This window comes from Quercus lobata, chromosome 5, assembly GCF_001633185.2.
Source record: "Quercus lobata isolate SW786 chromosome 5, ValleyOak3.0 Primary Assembly, whole genome shotgun sequence".
Classification (NCBI taxonomy): domain Eukaryota; kingdom Viridiplantae; phylum Streptophyta; class Magnoliopsida; order Fagales; family Fagaceae; genus Quercus; species Quercus lobata.
The window spans coordinates 69,199,117-69,219,049 of record NC_044908.1 but is presented as its reverse complement, the minus strand read 5'-3'; the positions used below and the strand labels follow the sequence as shown (position 1 = coordinate 69,219,049).

The window sequence follows — 19,933 nt, the reverse complement described above, 5'->3', positions numbered from 1 at the left end:
GGTGTCTTGAATTGTAGAAAGAATAACAAAAGGGTTTGAGAAAGTTAGTAAAAACTAAAAGAATAATTTCCAATTTCTAACATACCTTTTAATGATGCACAAAATGTTATAAATAATTGTTATAAAGAAATACATATTTTCCCTAACTTACTTTTTGCATTCTTGAGAAAGATTGTATTTTTGGTTTTAATTTTGGTACGACAAGGATTTGATTTGTTATATATATATATATATACAAACTTTTGTGCACATTGCGCATGTTAGCAACTAATTATTATTAATAACAATACACATAAACATAAATAAAATAGCAATAAACATGAACATAAATATTAATACAAATAATGATGGTAATCACGATGATGATACTTCTTGATTGTGATTTTGGTTTTCACGCAATACCCTTAACCTTAAGCCTTCATTATTTATATTTTTTTTACAAATAATTATAGGTTGGCAGGAGTGCATCAGAAAATGGATAATTAATTATTCTTTCATCATGCATTATCGGCTTAAATAATTTGGGATTGAAATGGCAAACCTAACCAATGTGCTTGGCAATGACAAATTGAATGGAGCGGTTGATATCAATTTTGGTTGCATTTGTATTTGAGAAATAAGAAACAAGTAGAATTAAATAATAAATAAATAAGAGGTTTCAAAGCATTGATGTCTAAGAGAAATTTTTGAATTTGATGGCTATTGGAGAACATAATGATTTTTAAGGAAATGGTGAAACACCTTTGCATATGTTTGCTCACCTTTTGCGGCTTCTTTGATATTAACGAGACTGATGCATCTGCATAGATGGCCACCCTTTCATAAACACCAACCCTTGCATTTTTATATTTTTTCTTTACCATTCTAGGAATTAAATTGAACACTTTTCTTCTACTTACACACGTCTAGTCAACTAGAAAAATATTTTTTGTTAAGATGAGAATTTTCTCTTATGGTTAGGTATGTTTTTTTAATGATATATATCACTAATAAGTGCTTTTTAGGGAGCATAAACTACAAAAAATACAGTCTATTGCGGCGCATCAAAATTGCCACTAAAAACTCTAAAACTGCCACTAAAGGAACATATAGCACAATACACATAAATATAAACAAAACAAAAATAAAAATCAACATAAGTTAAAAACTAAAGATCACCCTAAATTTCCAGTTGTTGGATAACATATCTTTGATTGTTCAATAGAAATGTTATTTTGAGTTTAAAAAAGAAGAAGAAGATAGAATAAAACTAATGATGATAATGATACTTCGTGGTTGTGATTTTTTTTTTTTTTTTAAGCAATACCCATATGCCTCAATCGAAATGGTATTATGAAGATTCAATGTAACATAAACATATCTAGCAAAATGCATCAATAATGAAATTGGATGGACATAAAATACATGATTGTAGTTATAAGATATGATAGAGATTTTTTCCCTAATTCCATTAAAACCAAAATTGGTAATTGTTACTCATTGTGTTGTTACATATATATAAATTTTAGAGGCCACAAGAGAATTTGATAAGAATAGACTAAATGGGAGGGGTAGCTACATATGTTTCTGATAGAGTTCTTTCACATTGTATATCCATAACATTCAAGATATTATTCTTGCAATCTGGATATTCAACAGAGTTTGAATAAAGATTTACAAGTTTTAATAAGAGGATTGGTAAATTGTAACAAGAATTTGAAACAGATTATAAAGGTGCACAATCTACTTGATTTTAAAACTCTAATGCATTATGTTAGGTGAATTTATTGGATACATTGCACTAAGTACAAATTTCTCCCTATGGACAAATTTAATGGTGCCATAAAAACTTCTTTCAAACAAAGTTTAGTATATATTAGGAAATGGTAACTTTTTTTTGAGTAAATAGTAATACTTATTAGAACCCACACGAAAATAATATTATTAATATTTTAAACCGGGTTTATAATACATTATATAATCAGAGTACAACTACAAAAGGGTCTAACCTTTGTAGTTGTAAACTGGGGTTTTAAACAGCGAACACTGAACATACACAACTAATGTGGGATAAACATTCCTATTTTTTTTTTTTTAGTAAACAGTAATACTTATTAAAACACACACAAAAATAGTAAGATTAATGTTTTAAACGGGGTTTATAATACATTATATAATTAGAGTGCAACTACAAAAGGACGTAATCTTTGTAGTTTTGTTTGATTGTAGCTCACATATATTGTTGTGTTACTCACAAAAAAATTCCAAAATTATATAAGAATATGGCTTCCATTTATTGTAAATTCATGAAATCTTTTGCATAACTATAAGCTCCATTCAGTCAATGTCATGCGTACACAAGATACCCAATGATAACAATGTCAATGACAACACTCAAGCAATCACTTCTAAGCCTTAACACCACTGCCAAGGATAACAACAATACTCAAGCTATGCTCTTCTTAGCTTCAACACCAACTACAAGATCTGTTACTAATCATTGCAGCTTATATATATTTATTATCAGGATCCATTTTTCCCTGTTTGTCAGTATAAAAATTACTGTACAGCTTTATCAAGTTTAGCTTTGGATCAAATACACCTACACAAGGAGATGTCTAGAGATACTGGAATTCTAGTTATTAAAAAAAATTAGACTTTATAAATAAATAAAAATTAGAACCAAGTTTTTTCTACTTTGAATTTGATGAAAACATATAATTTTCCTGATGTTGTTTGGTTGGATCATGATTTAATCTACAACTTTCAATTAATTGCTACATTTGAGTTTTGGCTCCTTTTTAATAAAATAAAATGGTTAGGGTTTCATCCAAATTAATAGATTTAGCATTTAGTGTATAAGTTATTTTCTCTTGTCACAGCTTAGTTTCATGAACTTTTCAATTCCCTACTTTTTCACCTCTAAGCCTCTAAGGTTTGCACAAAAATGAATCCTAAACGTTATTTTGGATAGAATCCTAATGATTTTATTTTATTCCAAAGATTAAAAGGTCAAATGTAACAATTGAAAATTTGTAAACTAAATTGTAATGGGTCAAACCATAAGCGGTAATTATAATTTATTGTAAATTCCAATAATCATGGGGTTTTTTTTTTTTTTTTTTTTTTTGACTGAAATGGTAAATGTATATTAAACAAAAGAAAAAATAATCATGGGGTTAAAAGTTTCTTAAAAATAAAAGCTTTTTCATAAAATGAGAATAAAATATGCAAGTATATCATAGAGAAAATACAAATGTTGGGGGTTTAAGTGATAATCCAATGGTAGTGGCATCCTTTCTTGTATCTTATGTCTATGGTTTGAATTTCACATTAACCTTCCCAACTATCTACCAATCTTTTTTTGATTAAAAATAGATGTCCAATTAGCATTAATTTTTTTAAATTAAAGTTAAGTGTAAATTCCACTAACATATCTTGAGGTTTAGGCTAATGCCAACTAGGTTCAAAACTTTTCAAAACTGACCAATTTGGTCTCTTAAACCAAATTAGTCCCTAAATACTGTTAGGTTAGTTAGTTTTTTTTTTCAACTATTTTAGGGACTATGTTGGCTTTAGGGATTAAATTGGTTAATTTTGAAAAGTTTTGGACCTGGAGTAATCTACTCTTGCCTTTTTTGAATTTTGATTTTTTTTTTTTTTTAATGGAGGGCATGTTTGAATTTCAAGCACTTATGGTCCACAATTACATCATGATACCATGGCAATAAGGTAGTCTTAAAATTAGGAATTGTTCCTTTAGTTTTCCTCTTAATTTTCTGTCATTTGTCTATTTAAATAGCTGAACAAACCGTGATAAAACACCATTCTCCTTTTTTCTTTTTCTTTTTTTGCCTTCTACCTACCAGAAAACCCATTAATTGTAGATCTCTTAGACTTCTCTCACACAATATCAAAAGATAAAATATGGCTTTAGAAGGACAGAGGAGCTGGAAATCATAGTGGAAGCCAGGAATGATCGATCTTCTCCATTAATCCCACTTTTTTCATTAGAAGATTGGTCTGTCTGTAGGCTACACAAATTATTCTTTTTCTTTTCTTTTTCTTTTTCAAAGAGATTGTCATTGTAACGACTGCTTCGACAGATCCAATTCTCTTAAGTTTGGAACAAATAGCCATTTGAATAATAACAGTAGTTCAACATACTCATTCCCAAATAACACATATTACAAAAAAATATATGAAAATATTAGCAAATGCTTTAAAGGCATTGGTTTAGGATATACTTTTACTATAAAAAAAATGATATATATATATATATATATATATATATTTTTAGAAACTTTTTATGTGAAAAGAAAAAAACAATTAATTTCTTTAAGGCTTTTTATATTTTCCATAAAAAGTAATATTAAAACTTTCCTAAAATTGTTTATTATCAATTATTCTAAAGGTATTTGTTAACATGACTTTGTAAAAAAAAAAAATTAAAATTAAAAAGGAAAAAACTATCTTCCCCATCAAATCCACCGCCAGCACAACCTACTGCTATAGTTCCACCCAAACCACCTCTATAATCTCCTTGGCTTCATCATTCTCTCTTGTTAGAACCAGGAGATTGTGTGTGAGAAGTCAAATCTAAAGCCGATTGGTTTTCTCACAGGCTAAGAAAAAAAAAAGGCCAAAATACCATTGTGGTCCCTACATTTTGGTAATAGTTAGTTTGGTTCATATTATTTTTAATATTGGGCCTAAAAAAATTTAGGGTGGTCACCATTTTTTTAAGGGTGGACAAATCATAAATTTTTTAAACTTTATATATAATTTTTATTTTTTTATTTATTTTCTAGGTTAGGGTGGTCTTGTGACCATCCTGCCTTCAACGTGGAGCTGCCATTAGGCCCAAACTCTTATCAATACTAAGCCCTTACTCCCGAGTCTTGGGGAGAAAATGTGAGGGGAAAAGAGTGCTTGACAGAAAATTATTATCCCCTCTTATTTTTGTCTAACGTTGAGGGAAAAATGAGGTTTTATCCTCCTGCTTTTCTATCTCCCAACCAAACAAAAGAAAGAAACATGTGCACAAGGGTCTACTGAACCCTTAGACACATGCTTTTTTCTTTTCGCTGCCACATAACTCATTATGCAATAATTGTTGCTTATTAGTATATAGCAAAACATTTCTCTACATTAAATTATGATGATTTAACTATATATATATATATATATAACTGCATAAAAGTTTAACTCACGCATGAATGAAGTCAATTTTTTTTTTCAACATATGGTGTCTGCTTCTAATGATAGCTCTTTATTATCAACCAAGACACCAACCGGTTTTTAGTGTAAGCAAGGATTGAATCTTAAATCTCTTATTCAGTTGAGCTAACTAGAACCTACAATGAAATCAATTTAGGATAAGTAATTAATCAAAAGTCGCTACCATTTCCCAATCAAAATGTGCTTGTGAGTGACTCTTAGGCCATACCAATTAGCAAAGCCTTTTTTGTCTTTGGCAATCCAATAAAGATCACTCCTATGATTGTGCTTGATTTTGTCGCTTCCTTCTCTTTATCGGCACGTTACATGTTTGTTAAGAATATAAAGAACACGCAATCTAATCATTAGATTTTGAAAATATGTAATTATATTAATATTTTGAGTGCAAGTTGTAGCTATAAGTTTGTAATCAAATTTTGTCCTTTTTTTTTTATTTTAAATTAATTTTAAATTATGAGTGGCCAATTGTATAGTCACTAAGACCAGGACCCCCAACACTAGTTAGTTCCAATTAATTCAACTAATTGAAAAATTTCTTGTCGGCCAAAAAAAAAGTCTCCACTCTTTTTTCACGTAACGCATGTGCCATGTCGATGTCGGGTACAAGGACAATTTTATCTCCTCATCATGACTTATGAATCATGACAAAAGTCACGAGTAGCCGCTGTCCCCTATAATTATAAATACCAAATTACCAACCAATCAAGCCATTCTCTCCCATTTCCTCTGGTAATAAGTTTTTAACTATCTGTAACTTTACAATGGAGCCACAAAAGAAGCACTGCTTTTACTTTCTTCTTACACTTACGATCCTTCCAATTTACGCATCGACAGCCCTGGGAGGCAAACGCGGTGGTGGTGGTGTTCTTGTGGGTGGGTGGCAGCCGATAAAGAACATAACAGAGCCGCACGTGAAGGAGATCGGAGAGTACGCGGTGGAGGAGTACAACAAGGAGTCTAAGTCTCAGTTGAAATTCGTGAGCGTCGAGAAGGGCGAGACCCAGGTGGTGGCCGGAACTAATTACCGCCTTATCTTGGCCACTAAGAACGGGGCCCTAGCCAAAAACTACCAAGCTGTTGTGTGGGAAAAGGTTTGGGAACATTTTAGGAACCTTACCTCGTTTACTCCGGTTAAGGCTTAAAACTATTCTTAAGTGGTTTTTTTTTGTAATGTAAGTGAATTGATGTAACAAATTTCTTCGGTTGGTTTAGAGAATAAATTTAATAAAGCCGGAGGTATCTTTATAAGTTTTAATTTCCTACCTTTTCATATTTGTTTGCTAATTTCATTTCTCAACAAACAAAAAATATTTGTGTTATATATATATATATATATATATATTTGTCAGTGTGTTTGTGTGGAGGATTAAATTCTTACATTTGCTTGGGAAATGATGAGAAAAGATGAAAAAAGACATGAATTTTAAATCGAATAAAATTTGAGGCTTCATGGAAAAATTGATATTTAATTGAATTTTTGGTCTGATGGTAGATGTCTAATAGAATTATAGAAAAGTGGTAAGGTATCAATCAGCCTATCTATTAAGAGATTTCATCCATTATTATGCTGTTTTTTCATAAGAAATTTTATGTTATATGATTATATCATCAATAACAGTTCATTGCACGAAATCAATTCTAATTGATAGCTTCAACAATGGGATGTAAATCAGTAAATCAGATTCATACGACAATGTTAAATACATACAAATTAGTATTTATAATCAAGCCGTCAATCATCACAAAAAAATTAAACAAACAAAATAAACAATAGAACACCCAAAAGACATTGACAAAATCATTCTACTGGGGAAAGAAGTCACATCCAAATGAAAGTGATAACAAGTCAAATTATTAAGGACAAGTAGTTGATATGATATAAAACACAACCACCCATAACCAGATAAATCAAAATATTGGATGAAGAAATTAAATTAGATTCATGAATACTACTTAAGTATGGAGTTTTAAGTTTTAACTATTCCTAATGGAATTGATAATGCAATATGTCAAAATTTTGAAACAGAGCACTAACCCATGAAAAAAGGGGGGGGGGGGGGGTGGGGAAGCAGATATTGGGCATTTCATATCAAACAGGGTATTAAATGTCCATGATTATAATGGTAAAATCAGATCTGAATTTGATTTGTTTAGTCTAAATTTGATCTGGTTAGGGCTGTTGTTTGTAACATTTGATGCAGTGTTTTGGCTGAAAGGAATCAAGAATTCCATGTGAACAGATACCTTCGTTGTTTGTGGAAGATTCCTAGTTCTGTGTTTGATGTGTTAGGGTGATGTGTTTGGTGTTTGTTTCATATTGTTTTCTATTCTGTTGATGAATTTGTAGTTTGTGTCTGTTTTTTGCATTTTTTTGCTTTTGGTTGTATCTCTGATATGCTGTTTTTAGTTAGTAGGGGAGAGTGTGTGTTCTGCATTTAGGTTAGGTGTTTTGGTTTGTTGTAGTTGTCTTGTTGCTTGTTTATGTAACGCTTTGTTGATATTTAAAGCTCTCACTCTACTAAAAAGGAAAAAGAATTTTAGTTCTTTTGATAGATCAACTCATCATTAGAATTTTAGTTGTCTTTTTGCTTGTTTATGTAATGCTTTGTTGAAATTACGACTATTAGCCTGTTCAATCCAATTACTTTTTTCTTGTAAATCATCATTAGATAAAAATATAACAACAGATTGTGGCAATTTCTCCTTCTATAAGAAAGGGAGGGAGATGAGGTATAGGTTCAAAACTCATAGTCTTGTGTAATTTACCAATAAAAAGGATATAATGACATATTAATATGGTAAATTAACACTACTGTTTGTATCATGGTTAAAATCAAGATCCTACCAGTATTGTTAAAAGCACACCTAAAGCCCCAAGGTCTAAACAACTCATTTAATGAAGTATGCTTCAAGCACATATTTCTGGTACTTTGAAAAAGCACAAAGCATGGTAAAATTCTAAAAAATTGAAATAACTTATGCAAAGTTTTTTTTTTTACAAACTTTGTGCAATTGCACTATCCATTTAATTTGACAGGTAAAATCTATTATTATTATTATTGAAGTTTATCTCTTTCTTTTTTTTATTATATGTTATAAATCTTTCTATTAGGTATTATTTAGTTCAATCAGGCTCGCATAGGATCTTTGCACTTAGGTTTTAAGAGGCTTTTAGCACTTAAGTGTGCGCTTGATGCTTTTATCAACATGGGATTTTGCATAGAATCAATGGCAAGGCTTTGTGGATTGAATTATAGAATAGAATCAAGAATTGTAAGTTTCTAATTTTTGTATTAAAAAAAAGGTGAAAATTGTTGAATGTGAAATAACTATTAAAATCATATTATGGTCTGTTTGTATGGAGGTTCTTAACTAGAAGAATTTGGATTTCAAATATTTGTTTAAATTACTTTTTTTTTTTTGAGGGAATTGTTTAAATGACTTCAATAAAATATGAAATATCAATTTTTTTTGCAATTAATGAAATTTATGGAGGGATTTAAGTTTTATTAATATTTGGATTTGAAATAACTACCTGCAAAATTTTATTTTAAATCCATCCTATCGTAAGTGTTTTTGTTTGAGAAAAATCTCCATATAATTCTTTTTTTTTTTCTTTTTTTTTGAAAAGGAAATCAAAATTTCATTAATGAATATGAGCAAAATCAAAAGACAAAGCTTCCAAAACAGGGGGAGGAGAATCCTCTATCCAAAAAACATCCTCTATCCATATAATTCAAATAATCATGTGTTGTTGAATTTATATTAAGCAGTTTACATTAGTATATAATTGTTTTTCAAATACCTTAAATTTCAATCCTCTGATCCAAACACAGCAAAAGGAAATCAGTAAACATTATAAATGATCCAAGAATTTAGGGTGAGAAAATTCAATAAATCTTTTTTGTTAAAATAAATAAAAGAAAAAAATAATTTATCTATAAAATTAGGAAAAAAATATTTATCTATAAAATTGACTCTGTATTACCATTTTTTTTTCCTTGTTACTTTATCATCTTCAACCTATTAATCCTAAAACTTTCGCATGTGTTCAGCTTTGCTTAATGGAGTGTAAGTAACTATTGATAACCAAAATGTATGGGGACATGGTTCTAAATTGTTTAAGAACTTTTTCCATTGGTTTGTTCTTTTAAATAGATAAATCAGTATTACAGGCGAAAGCCGCGGGTGGCATCCAGTAGAGGGCATCAATGCTCCGAATGTGAAGGAGATTGGAAATTTGGGGTGGCTGAGCACAAGAAGGTGGCCCTTGCTGACTTGAAGTTTGAGAGGGTAGTCCAGTGTGAGCGCCAGGTTGTGGCGACTGACAGCAGGGCCATCTCCAAGAACTATGAAGCTGTTGTGTGGGAGAAGCTTTGGTTGGATTTCAGGAAACTTTTCTCACTTAAGAGCCCGTTTGGTTCCACTTTTTGAGCCCAAAAAGGGCGTTTTCAAAAAAGCCACACCAACTTGCGCATTTGGTAAGCTCAAAACGCAGCTGTTTTATAAAAATTGCGTTTTGAACTTTTATAATTTACTGAGGGCAAAACGCGGAAGATTTATGGACCCTCAGGGGTCCATAAATCAAAACGTGCTATGCGCGTTTACAATATTACTGTTGCAATAACCAAAAAGACCGAAATACCCAGCTATTTCTCTCACGTCCCTCATCTCTCATCTCTGCTCTCCCTTCGCATTTGACGCCTCCATCTCTTCTCTCGGCGTGCTCTGCCCTCTCCGTAAGTCTCTCTACTCTCTGTCTTTTTTCTTTGTCTTCCTCTTCTTCTTCCGCTTCATCTTCCTCTTCTTTTTCTTTCTTTCTTTCTTTCTTTCTGGTTCTTCCTCTTCGTAAGTCTTTTTGTAGTTTTGGATTGTGGTTTTTTTTATGGGTAATGATTTTTCTGTGTGTTCTTTGGGTTGATTTCTCATGGGTATGGGTTGTTTTGATTTGGACCGAACCTGGGTTGATTCTCATGGGTCTGATTTGGGTTGTTTTGGTTTTGATTTCTCTGTTCTTTGGTTGATTTCTCATGGATCTGGGTTTGATTTCTCTGTTCTTTGGTTGATTTCTCATGGATCTGGGTTTGATTTCTCTGTTCTTTGGTTGATTTCTCACTTTTGGTGTGTGGGTTTTGATTTCTCAGTTACCAAAAACACTGATCTGCTACCAAAAACCATGTACCAACACTGATCTGAAATTTTTTTTTTTACTGAGTGTGGGAAAAAAAATTTCGGATCTTGCTATGAATGGGTATTGTTCCTTTACTTGTTTTGTTATTTGTTTTTGCTGATTGGAATATATAATGAAGTGTTTAGTTAGTAAAAATATATAATGAAGTGTTTAACACTGATCTGAATTTTTTTTTTTACCAAGTGTGCTATTTTAATATATAATGAAGTGTTTAATGAGTATAGTTTGTTAATCTGAAATAGTCGAGATTAATCTTAGCTAGCTTCTAGCATGTGTAATTTGACATCTTGTTATACACTAATGAGCTTAATAAGTACCATCTTCAATCTTCAGTGTATGTCTGTTAGGCTTGCATACTACAATACAGGTATGTCTGTTAGGCTTGCATACTACAATACAGGTACATGGTGCATGAAACACAACGTTTACTTTATGGTTATGGACATGGTTTTCAGAACATTCTAGGCTTGTTAGGATAATGAAAGAGAGACCTTTATAGACTTGTCTTTTCTAGATTTCCACCTAAATGATGGCGACATTGTCTTCCTAGAATTGAACAATTACCTTGTCTTATGGAACATGTGGACAAGCCATCAAACTACAAAAATGGACATCGTCTTCTGTATTTCTGCTTTTGCCTATTTTTGCTTACACAACTTTTAGTTTATCTTGTATCTTTGATAACTCTTTCTTTGCATTCACAGTTTTATTCCGCTAATTGAAACAGATGGATATATAAAATTGATTGAAACAGATGAATCTTGTCTAGGTCTTGGTATTTAGAATTGATTAAGCCCAAAACCTAATGTGATGATTGTCCCATGGACCAACTGTAACTATCTGCATTTCTGAGTTTTACTGATCAAAGTGGATGTTTTGAGTTTTTTTACCATAACTATGTCAAGTTTTGGCACGTATCCAAACAAAAAGAAAGAAAAGTGTTGGTACATTACAATTATGCCGGTGAACTTTTTATCAATTGGCACCTTCTCCCTCAGAAGTACATGGTGTGATTGTGGATTCAAAACCCTCTTGCATGTGTGACTTACTAATAGAGAAAAAACATGTTTCATTAAAATTATGGCTTGCCTTTTACTCCATGATCCTCTTAATCTCTCTTTACAGAAATAATGCAGAGGAGGCATTACAGAAATTGAATGGCACAGTAATTGGCAAACAAACTGTGCGTCTTTCTTGGGGTCGCAATCCAGCAAATAAACAGGTACTCGGCAGAATCTCACCCCCCACTCCCTCTCCCTTTCCCCCCAAAGGAAAAAAAAAATGACACCATCACTCCATTTTCACTGCATCTACTTTTGGGTTTGGAAAAGAGCTTTTTCGAGGATCTAATGGACAATTCAGATTTCACTATGCACTTAGCTTTGACAGAGCTGTTTGAAGTCATCCCTAGCTGTTGGAAACTTGGAAGGGTCATTGATCAGTTTTGCATGAATGATTGTTCATTTAAATTCTGAACACATCCATTGCTACCTGCTTTCTCAGGAAGTATATAATGATAATCTTTAATGGTGGATCCATAGATTCCAATTCAGAACTGGAAATGCTTACAGCAGCTTTAAAACTTATCTCCAATGACCTGCTAGAACAATTGATCTTTTTAATTTTATCTGCCTATAAATTATGATTTGTTGTGAGCTTGTTTTTCTTAATTGGTTCTTTTTGGGGTTTGGCAGTTTAGAGCAGATTATGGCAACCAATGGAGTGGGGCATACTATGGAGGGCAGCTTTATGATGGTTATGGATATGCTTTGCCACCACCTCATGACCCAAGCATGTATGCTACACCATTTGCTGCATATGGAGCTTACCCCATTTATGGAAACCAACAACAAGTGAGCTGAAGGAACTGCACGAGTAGTTCTAGAAATTAGACAATATCACGCTTAACTGGGCGAAATTTCTTCATTTCTCTATAAGTTGAGTGGTTCTGTAGAATTCTTAAGAAAATCCCTCCAAATGTGGAGTGGAACTGAATTTTGACAGACTGAACTAATTTTGTAGGGATTTGACTAATGATTTATTTACAAATCACTGGACTGAAATTCCATTTGGGGGGATAATAATTAGTAGTTGTCTTTTTTTTTTTTAATATATATAATATCCTATAGTACAATTTAAACTTGGGTTATTGGTATGTATTTTATCATCTTTTTTACATTTTTGTGTTGTACAATTTAAACTTAGATTATTGAAATGTATTTTATATGTTTTTACATTTTTATGTAGTACAATTTAAACTTAGATTGTTGGTGTATATTTTATCATCTTTTTACATTTTTATTTTGTGCTTCATGTTGATGGAAATTATTTAGATTTAATTAATATTATTATTATTATTGTTTAGTAAGTATATGAAATAGATGATTTAATAAGTATGAAATAAACTCACATCCAGAAAAGAAAAAAAAAAAAGTTTGAAATAAATTCCCTTATATATACATTGTCCTTTTTGGTCATTTACCCCTCAAAAAGCTACTTTTAACAGTTTTTACCAAACACTCAGTTTTTTCATTATGCACTTTTTAACAGATTTTACCAAACACTCAGCTTTTTGAAACTCCACTTTTTCATTATGCACTTTTACAAAACTCCACTTTTTCATTATACACTTTTTCAAAAAGCTGAACCAAACTCACCCTTAAGCCTATTAAGGCTTAAGAGGGAATTGGGGTCATTGGCATGTGCCTATACTAAGGAAATAGGGGAAATGTAATGTGACCAAATATATTCAAGTGCTTCCTAATATGGTAATGATAATCTTGAATAACGGGTCTCAGGACTTGGGTTCGAGTCTCAACAAATAGCTATGCATTGGTGTTTCTTATATTCCATCTTTAATCCAAACGGTTCAAACAATAATAAGTAAGTTTCTCACAAACCAAGACTATGAAGTCTTGCCCAGAAGCGGGTAGGGTGCTACTATAGTCACGCTCAATTAGAAAAGTTACGTTAGTCACCCCCTTCTACCCTTATTTTTTTATCCAAAAAAAAAAAAAAAGGATAATCTTGAATGATACTAATTAAAAAGTCTGAATAGCGTCTTTTTTTGTTTTTTCAGCCAACACTTTAGAGAGGCAAGCAATAAGCCGGGCTTATAGAATGGGTCAATAGAGAGTTGTAGACACTTACCATCTCATCACATATTGTAAACAGGTAGAGAAGGATCCTCTATCCGAGTTGGTATTTTCTTCAACAAACAAGGAAAATGACAAGCGAAAGAGTTCGACTGTAGTTTCAGAAGCTAATATATAGGACGAGATGGAATGGCAATGAGAAGCTCATAAATATGTTTGATAAGATAATCTACCAGCCAAAGAAGTCAGTTTTGGTCAAAAGTTCTGGTTCTTAAGCAATTTCATGAAAACGATTGCACAAATCTGGTGACTTCAAATCATTTGCTGCTGCTTATCCAAAAAAAAAAAAAAAATTGCTGCTCTTAATATAAGTTGTATATGATGCTGCTAGTTGTAAACTTAAATTTTATTTTATTGTATCCAATTGATCGATTTCTGAATTTATGAGTTTCTAAGATGGTTAAGATATGGTTAGTCTTGTCATCTTTGTACAAGTTCTGTGAATGGTAAATATGATCAGTAGATAGAACCTCAGAACTCCTGTTTATTATACAAGGTTCTTAAGGCTGAGCAGTAATGGGTGACATTTTAGCTGTTTCAAAGATTGAATCAGAGTTCTTGAACTTCTTAATTTCAGAAGAAGGTACTCAACCAGGTTCACTGCCATTAGTTCTTCCAATTTATAAAGTGTGTTTCTATTTTTTTTATCCACAGAACAGAAGGGGCATCTGTTCTGTGATGGAAATCTTAATTAGAATTTAAAACCAAATCACTGATCAAGCCTCTCTTTTAATTTTTGTTGTAGTTGTTTTTGTTGTGTTTTACCGATCAAAAGTAGAAGGTTGATTTTTTTTTTTTTTTATACATGGAAGAAAAATTGCACAATCCTGTAGGATGATAGGACTAAGGGCGTATATTTTATGAAAAAGTATTTTGTATCAAATGATATAACGCTATATGTATCAAAATCTAATAAATGAGAGATATATGTGCAAAAATAATTACCCACTAATACATATCTTTCAATTGTTAGTAGATTAGTTATTTTTTGCTGACATGTCTCATACTTATTGGATTTTGATACCGCTGACATGGTATCATTTGATATCAAATACCTTCTCCCATTTTGGACTATCTATGGACTATGGGTCAATACTCAATCTCCTCAACTTAGCCGGAAAAAATAAGGATGCACAATTTTAAATATCAGATATTCTTGGTGTTCAAAAAATATAGTTGCTTGTTGTAATTAGTTTAACTGCTAATTCTGCTGCTCAAAGCCTCAAACTCTTTCCCTCTTAGACCCTCAAGCATTTTGTACATCGGGAGGTATCAAGTGCCTAAGAGCAATAATCAAGAGAAAATACCATAAATTAAAATCATCTCTCAAGAAAAAGATATGACTTAGAATACAACTTATATCAAAAAAATTAATTAATGCTCATAAATTGAAACTCTCTCTAAAAAAAATGATATGGCTAAATACAAACCTATACCAAAAATTAATTAACGTCTTAAGTCTTAACTTGATGATTAGAATCAATCATTATAAAACAGACAACTATAGATTCAAATATTTGGTATCTCTAAAATAAGAAATTGTTGTGTAAGACAAATCTTGATAGAATCCCTAAAATAAGATATTAATTAGTGTTTTCTTAATTTTGAACGTCACCAACCATCTATTTCAAACTTTATGATCATATTCTTAATAATGGTTAAAATTAGATCATTGAAAAATATGCCCAAAAAGTCATAGAAGTATCATCATAAAATCATTTACAAGGGAATAATTGATCACATACGTCAGAACAAGCAAAATTATTATTATTTATTATCAAGTTTCAAAAAAAAAATTATTATTTATTATCAAGATAGATCAAGCGTTATGCTTTAAAATGTATAAAAGACGCAGGGACCTCAACTTTTAGTTAGGCCACCACGAAGCAGGTCTAAAGCTTGTACTTATTCATTAAAAAAAACAAAAGCTTGTACTTATCGTGTTTTTATTTTATTTTATTTTTATTATTATATAGAATTTTTTTTTTTTTTTGATAGGATTATTATATAGAATTTAGCTTTTTATCTCAGTGCCTGCTTAATCATCAAAAGTTTTAAAATACAGCCTAGCTACTGGGCAAAACAGACCAATAATCATTTATATGAAGCTTTTTTCTTTTTTTGAGAGATTATATTACATGAAGCTGATTCCAATAGTAACAAAACTATGCAGACTCATATCATTTGATTGGATCGACTTGATCCCTTCTGTAAAAAAAATAATAATAAATAAATAAATAAATAAATAAAAGTGGCATGACATACATATAAAAAAGGGTAGCATTATGGTTTCAAAAAGAAATTATCATTAATTCAGCAAAAAAAGAGAAGAAGAAAGAAATGATCATTATATGATAATTGATAAAAAATCGTTTTTTTTTTTTTTTGGTAATAATATTTATAAATCCAAATGCTCAAATAAAATTACCAAAAAAAAAAATTATGAAACATATATCATATCATCTATAATCTATAATTCTATATAAATTGAAGAGGTTTGAGTTTTGTTTGATCTCTTACAATTTTGTCACAAAAGTTTTTGAGAGTTTGTAATTGAGTAATGTTAGAGATATAACAAAAGTTCACAATAATTTCATGACATTTTCAAGTTTTTTTTTTTTTTTTTTTAATTTTACATTGTGATAGATCCATGTGTGAGGTGGTAGGCTATTTTAAGAATTTTGTGAAATTATTGTGAACTATTATTGTGTCTCTAGCTTTATTGTTTGTAATTTACACTTAATTATTAATAACATATTCTTTTCAATTGATTTTAAATTTTATTTTATATTTAAATCTTCCATTAGAATCTTGTCATATTATTTTCCTTAAATGTTAGAATAGATAAGTCTATATATTAAGACAGTTGTATTAAATGTCCCTTAATAATTACAATAATGATCAAATCTAGTATTTAGACAAAAATATATATATATATATATTATAGATTAAATTCTAGTCAACTTCCTTGAAGTTTGGGCTAATGCCAAACACATCCAAGATAACTAAAAAATTAACTAAATTGGCCCTTAAACATAAAGGGCATGTAATGCTATTTGTGCCCTCTACCTAAAATAAATTTATACTTAGTTTTTCATTTCCAAGACTGCATCTTTACAGTATTTGTTTTTTCCAATGCCAATAAGTGCTCTAAATTGGCCAAAAGAAACTACAATTAGGGCTGTAAACAAATCAAGCCGTTCATGAACAACTCAAGCTTAGCTCAATAAAAAGCTCGTTCATGTTCGTTTGTTTACAAATAATTCAAGCTTAAGCCTTAGTTTTAGACTTGTTTGATAAACAAGCCGAGTTCAAGCAAAAAAAATTGTTCATGACCAAGCTCATGAACAATAAGGTTCGATATAAAACATGTCGAGCTTAGGCTTGTTTATAGCTTGATATATGTTTACTAAATAATCTCATTATTATGACATTACACATATGCTTTGAAATATTAATTTATAGCTTGTTTATTCATATATGTTTTGGAATGTTAATTTATTTAGATTTATGAAGATTATAGTTGCATGAATGACAAATGCGGATATAAAAATTGTATTTTGAACAAGTACTCAAGCTATAGACAATGAATGATGATGGATGGATTTAATTATGTAAAGTTATAATTTAAACAATTTCTAATCACGAGTGTTAGAAGCATGATAAAATGAGTATATTATATATATATTTGTTTACTTGATTTTTGGTGATATAAGCATTTGATGATGCAATTTTTTTGGATCTCAAGCTAAAAAGCTTGACTTGAGCTCGAGTTTGAGCTTGCTATTAAGCTCGAGTTTGGTTTGACTAATTAATCAAGCCAAGCCAAGCAGAGCTCAAGCTTTTTGGCACTCTCACGTGCTCAAGTTCAAACATTGTTTTTAGGCTTGTCTCAAGTTCAAGCCAAGCTTGAACATTTGATTTTTATTGACGAGCCAAGCTCAAACACACACTACTCGATAAAGCTTGGCTTATTTACAACCCTAAAGTCTACAATATAAATTTTGCCTTCTGCCTAAAACAATTTTCTATCACATAACTGCCCACTTTCTGTGAAGAGAGTTGTATTACCTCTCATAAGAAAGCATATTTGGTCAGTGCTCTAAAGCAGCCAATATTTGGTCAACCATTAGAAACTAGAACAAATTAGAGTTACCAACAAAAACTAAATCAGCTCTTTTCAAGTAATTAATACTGCTTCAGTCACTATAAATTTTAGCTATATTGTAATATCAAGAACTAATTTGTAACTAAAAAAAAAAAAAACTAATTTGTTCCTCTCCTTCAAAACTTTCACAGAAGCCCTCTTTCTCTTTATTGAATTCGAAAATATTTTATGAGTGAATGTTGCACCTCTTTGCTCATACTCAAATTGGGTTAACATTTCTTTTGGTTTACAGAGCACTTATTGGCATTGGGAAAAGCAAGAAATGATGTAAAGTTGTAGTCTTGGAAATGAAAAACTACATTATCAATTTGTTTTAGGTAGAGTGCGCAAATGGCATTACACGCTATTTGTGTTTAAGGACCAATTTGGTTATTTTTCAATTGTATGTTTGACATTAGTCCAAACCTCAAGATAGTTAACTAGAATTTACCCCATATTATATAATCAAAGTTGGATTCTACAAGTTATTATTGAATCAAGTGACTATCTTCTTATGAGGGAGCCGAGGACTGAGGAGCCTAATCCGAGGGTGAAGGCATTCAATCTAAATAAAGAAAAATAGGCAAAAGGGACTCCACCCACCTAAGGAGAGCAAGAGAGCAAAGGGATGACTGACACCTTATTGAAGCCCAAGGATAAGGGAAAGGACATCAACAAGAGAGGATGAGACCTACAAGGATGGTGGGAGGAAGTTTTCTGAAGAAGATACCTCCCACCTCCACATTCAATACTCTGCACCAACCTAACCAGCCGCATTAATAAGGAAATAACTCCTGAACAGCAACATCACAACTAGCAACTATCTCTACTACCTCCAGAAGGGTCCTAATGGGACAAGTATCCTGAAGGATCACCTGAAACGTACAAGTGGAGGACTGAGATGCCAGGGAAGGAATTATAAAAGAAAGGGAACCTCCTAGAAAAAGGGGATGGATATTTTCCAAGAAAGAGAAAACTAGGGAAAGAACTAAGGGGAACCTTGTAAGGGAACTTGAGCTTGAGTTATTAATAAAAGATTTACCCTGGGACTCGCCCGAGAAGGGTATTATCCTCAACTATTGTCATGCATTCGTTTATCTGTTATTCTGGATTCAATAGTCTTAGACTTGGACTAATATTTATACCGCACTTGAGTTTAAAACCCACTCTCTTAAAAATTTATTGTTTGGGGCAAGATTTGGACAAGACACCACTATTCTTAGTGGGTTTTGGCCTTTCTTTTTGCAGCCCTTACACTTCTTTATGTAACTTTACACAAAACTCTTATCAAAGTTTCAAGAAATTTAAAATCCTACATCAACTAAATTCTATTAGGTTAAAAGAAAAAAAAAATCTACTATGAAAAGTCTCAAATAATTTAAGATAATATTTTATATGTATATTTATTCTAATTATTTTGATCACATATTATAATATTTATTTTTAATATATAATAAAAATTTACACACTACACACCATACTTGTGACAAGTGACTTATTAAAATCATTATTTTACTCTAAATAAAACTTTATTGACATTTCAAGCAATTCAAAAGTTATTAATATAGTTTAAATTTATTTGCATATATTTTTTAATTAAGTCGTGCATCACAGAAGTATAATACTAATTATGATAGACAATTTTTTTAGATTTCACTTGAATAAATGAAGAAAAATGATTTAAAATATTAAAAAAAAAATCCAAAATCTACATCCTCTCAAAGAAATTTTTTTTTTTCATTTTTTATTCTTCTACAAAAATGTTATCCAAATGCTCTAATAGTATCTTTTTTATGAAAAAAAAATAAAATAAAAGAATAATACTATAAACACAAATTATTTTACAATATTTTTATAAACTATTAATGTGACTTTAGCATTTTTTAAACAATTATTGGTAAGTAAAAATGTGATGTTAACAATGAGTCCCAGGTAGAACTTAGAACTAATAAAAAAAAATTTCACATCAATAATTTGTAAAAAGGTTATAAATTAATTTGAGAGGTGCTACGTCGATAACAAATTATAGGTGATCAGTTGTTATTAATTCAAATTTGAACCTAACACTTAGTTTCCGTTTGGGAACAGCTTATTTATCTGAAACTGAAAATTTTTTCCAGAAAGTATTATAGATAAAAATAAAAGTTAATTGAAATAGTACAGTGGGACCCATGAATAATACCCAAAGTGTAGTAGGACCCATGAATAATAGCAAAAATA

General features: G+C 30.8%; 2 protein-coding genes across 2 annotated transcripts; both read left to right on the top strand.

Annotated features, from left to right (window-relative positions):
- Positions 1–5,981: 5,981 nt before the first annotated feature.
- Positions 5,982–9,654, top strand: LOC115991021 (cysteine proteinase inhibitor 5-like). The gene is made up of 2 exons (XM_031114777.1): positions 5,982–6,311; positions 9,379–9,654. The coding sequence occupies exons 1-2, from the start codon at positions 5,982–5,984 to the stop codon at positions 9,652–9,654; spliced, it is 606 nt and encodes a 201-aa protein (XP_030970637.1).
- Positions 9,655–11,278: 1,624 nt separating this feature from the next.
- LOC115992674 (polyadenylate-binding protein RBP47C-like) lies at positions 11,279–12,460 on the top strand. Its single transcript, XM_031116901.1, has 2 exons — positions 11,279–11,633; positions 12,106–12,460. Exons 1-2 carry the CDS (start codon positions 11,448–11,450, stop codon positions 12,271–12,273), a joined length of 354 nt encoding a protein of 117 aa, XP_030972761.1. The 5' UTR covers positions 11,279–11,447; the 3' UTR covers positions 12,274–12,460.
- Positions 12,461–19,933: the final 7,473 nt, after the last annotated feature.

Coding starts and splice junctions, on each gene's coding strand:
- LOC115991021 (XM_031114777.1), top strand. CDS start 5,982: ATGGAGCCACAAAAGAAGCACTGCTTTTACTTTCTTCTTACACTTACG. Junction 6,312..9,378: donor AAGCTGTTGTGTGGGAAAAG/GTTTGGGAACAT, acceptor TCTTTTAAATAG/ATAAATCAGTATTACAGGCG.
- LOC115992674 (XM_031116901.1), top strand. CDS start 11,448: ATGTGTGACTTACTAATAGAGAAAAAACATGTTTCATTAAAATTATGG. Junction 11,634..12,105: donor GCAATCCAGCAAATAAACAG/GTACTCGGCAGA, acceptor GGGGTTTGGCAG/TTTAGAGCAGATTATGGCAA.